The 2,576-nt window shown below is 45.4% G+C and overlaps 1 protein-coding gene across 1 annotated transcript; it reads right to left on the bottom strand.

Annotated features, from left to right (window-relative positions):
• Window positions 1–472: 472 nt before the first annotated feature.
• Window positions 473–1,389, bottom strand: LOC147624022 (uncharacterized). Its single transcript, XM_086820919.1, has one exon. The coding sequence runs from the start codon at window positions 1,220–1,222 to the stop codon at window positions 704–706; it is 519 nt and encodes a 172-aa protein (XP_086677045.1). The 5' UTR covers window positions 1,223–1,389; the 3' UTR covers window positions 473–703.
• Window positions 1,390–2,576: the final 1,187 nt, after the last annotated feature.

The raw sequence follows: 2,576 nt of genomic DNA, 5'->3' as shown, positions 1-2,576 counted from the left end.
TTGTGCAATGGTGGATAGACGTTTGATTCAAGGGGGGCATTGTGCACGCTATAGTAAGACCAAATATTTTGTTTGATGAACAAGAAGCATTGTACATGGAGATCATAAGAACTTGTGGAGGATAGCTTGTACCTAAATGTTGTAAAGCAACTATCCAAGATTTAACACCAATTATGATGGAGTCAAGGTCAAAATCTAATGAAAGTCACATCAATCAACACATGAGGGTCATGGTGGGCAATAGGCTTTCCTAAGACTATGATTGCAAATGATACTTGCATATCCAACTTCTTGAACACCAGTCCAAGAACACAAACACTCGTAATAAGACGAGTGATGGTAAGGGGTTTCCTTAGCATGGCCACATGATGTAGTGCACAAACGAGTAGAAGCCCCGGCTCAATGTTCTAAGGCGACAGAACATTAGAAGTGAAAGGCAAAGCTTGAGGTAAGTTTGTCCAAAGTGAGATTGTGTAGAGAAGGCAGCCACTTCTTTTCAAAAATGTTGAAAGTATGATATCCACCACAAGAAATCTCTCTAACAGTGGGAGGTGAAAGAAAAACAAAGAAAGTGTACATGTGTAATGACTGTAGCTCTTTACATTTTTGTTTGTTTTGTTTGAGGGCCTTGGACTGTAGCTCTTTACATTTTTGTTTCTTTTGTTTGAGGGCCTTGTGTGTTGAGCTCGGTGTTAGCTACCTCCTAGAGGAAGCGGAGCTCGTGATGGAAGAGGGCAAGGGTAGCCGAGGAATTGAGCTGGGTGACGATGCCGTAGCCTCGCACGCCGCGAAAGTCGCCGGTGCCACCCACCACGGCGATCTCGTTGGTGCCGGAGTTGATGAGGCCCTGCAGGCTGATGGTGCCGTTGAGGGAGCCATCGTCGTAAGAGAGAACCTCCACCTCCACGCCATGGGCAGCGGAGGTGTAGCTGGCCTGGACGGTGTAGCCCCGGATGAAGCCCAGCTGCTTGGAGGATGCCTCAGCGCCCTCTGTCACGTTGAAGGCAAAAAGCTCCGTGCGGCCAAAGCTATTGGTGGTGGTGCTGTCGATGGCCGGGATGAGAACGCCCAGATCCTGGCCGTCCAGCTCTACCTGCACGTAGTACTCCAGAGACGGCAGGATGCTCCAAGGGCGCGCGGTGGCTACGGAGCTGAATATCAGCGCTACTACTAGAAGCACGATGCTCTTGATCATGCACTTGTCTTGTGACCTTGATGCCATCGGCAAGCTGCCTGCTAGCGTGTGCGCAATAAGCAGCCTAACAGCACAACTGAACAGACGCGCGTGGGTATGCGGCCTCGGGGTACTGCTAGCGTATATGTAATCAGGCCCTGCAGATAGCCCAACAGTAAAACTGCGCGCAGAGAGAGATTGATGAGAGAAAGAGAAAGATTGATTCTGATTGGTGGTATGCTGCCCTTTTTATACTACCAGGTTATGCTTTGAAATTTGACCGATACAAAGTCGACTCCTTGGGAAGTGCCTTGGCTGTTTCCGGCGGCTGCAGTCAGCGATGAGGGGAGCAAAATGCTCGCCCGGGCCCCACTTCAAAACACCAAAGTTTTCCTAAAGTATTTTGACATGCCCAATTTTTCTTCTTCTTCAGTGTTATTTGACCGGCACTGCGGGACGGCCGGTTCGGTTGACCAATGGTATTTTGCTTGCTACGTGGGAACAACCCAAGACTTAAGTGACTCTTTAATGTCATCGAGTACTTAAGCATATCAATAACGAAATCGACTGACTCACCGTTGTTAATATATATTCCCTTGAGATTCCCATGGTGTGGGCTACATTGGCATTATCCATTCGTTGATGCTCTTCATCGGCATATTTTGGTGCTCTATATTGCTACATCCGATATGGTTTACTCTCATGTGTACATAGCATATAGCGCTCATGTGTATTTGTATGCCTTACTCACTTTAACTAGTCACTGGATATTATGATATTTGACTGCGGACACCTATACTTATGTAATTTGATGCAATCCATGGAGCAAAGAGGAAGATGTAGACGAATTGCAACCCTTGTTGGCTGTGGGATACCCTTGTACACCTATAACAATGCTATGAACTCAAGGTTTTTTCATTCGTTCATGCCCGGATAGAATCATTTATTATTGTTGGTGATTTCTTTGTGATTCAGGAAACATTCCATCTGTCAGAAAAGTCATCATTTGATCATACCAATTGTTTATTTCCAAGGTTTGAACCTAAAATATATCAGAATCAGGAAAGTCGTCTCATATTCCATCTGGTTTCTCTCCTGTTTCCAATATGCTAAGATAATTTGCAAACATATGACTTCTGCCAGGAGTGTGAACCACACTGTAATCAAACTCCTACAAATGAAGTACCCACCTTGCCATTCTTCCTGAGGACAACTGTGGTTTGTTGACCATGTACAGAAGGGCTTGGTGGTCCACATGAAAAATCACCTTATTTGCTAGAAGATAATGTCTAAACTTCTTCAAAACATAGATCATTCCCAATGCTTCCCTTTCTGTTACTGAATAATTTTGCTCTGCAGTGGCCAGCACTCTACTTGCATAGTATATTGTCTAAACCATCCT

Source organism: Cibotium barometz, chromosome 26, assembly GCF_041138505.1.
Source record: "Cibotium barometz isolate CiBa-2024 chromosome 26, ASM4113850v1, whole genome shotgun sequence".
Classification (NCBI taxonomy): domain Eukaryota; kingdom Viridiplantae; phylum Streptophyta; class Polypodiopsida; order Cyatheales; family Cibotiaceae; genus Cibotium; species Cibotium barometz.
This window is presented reverse-complemented; position numbering and strand designations above follow the sequence as displayed.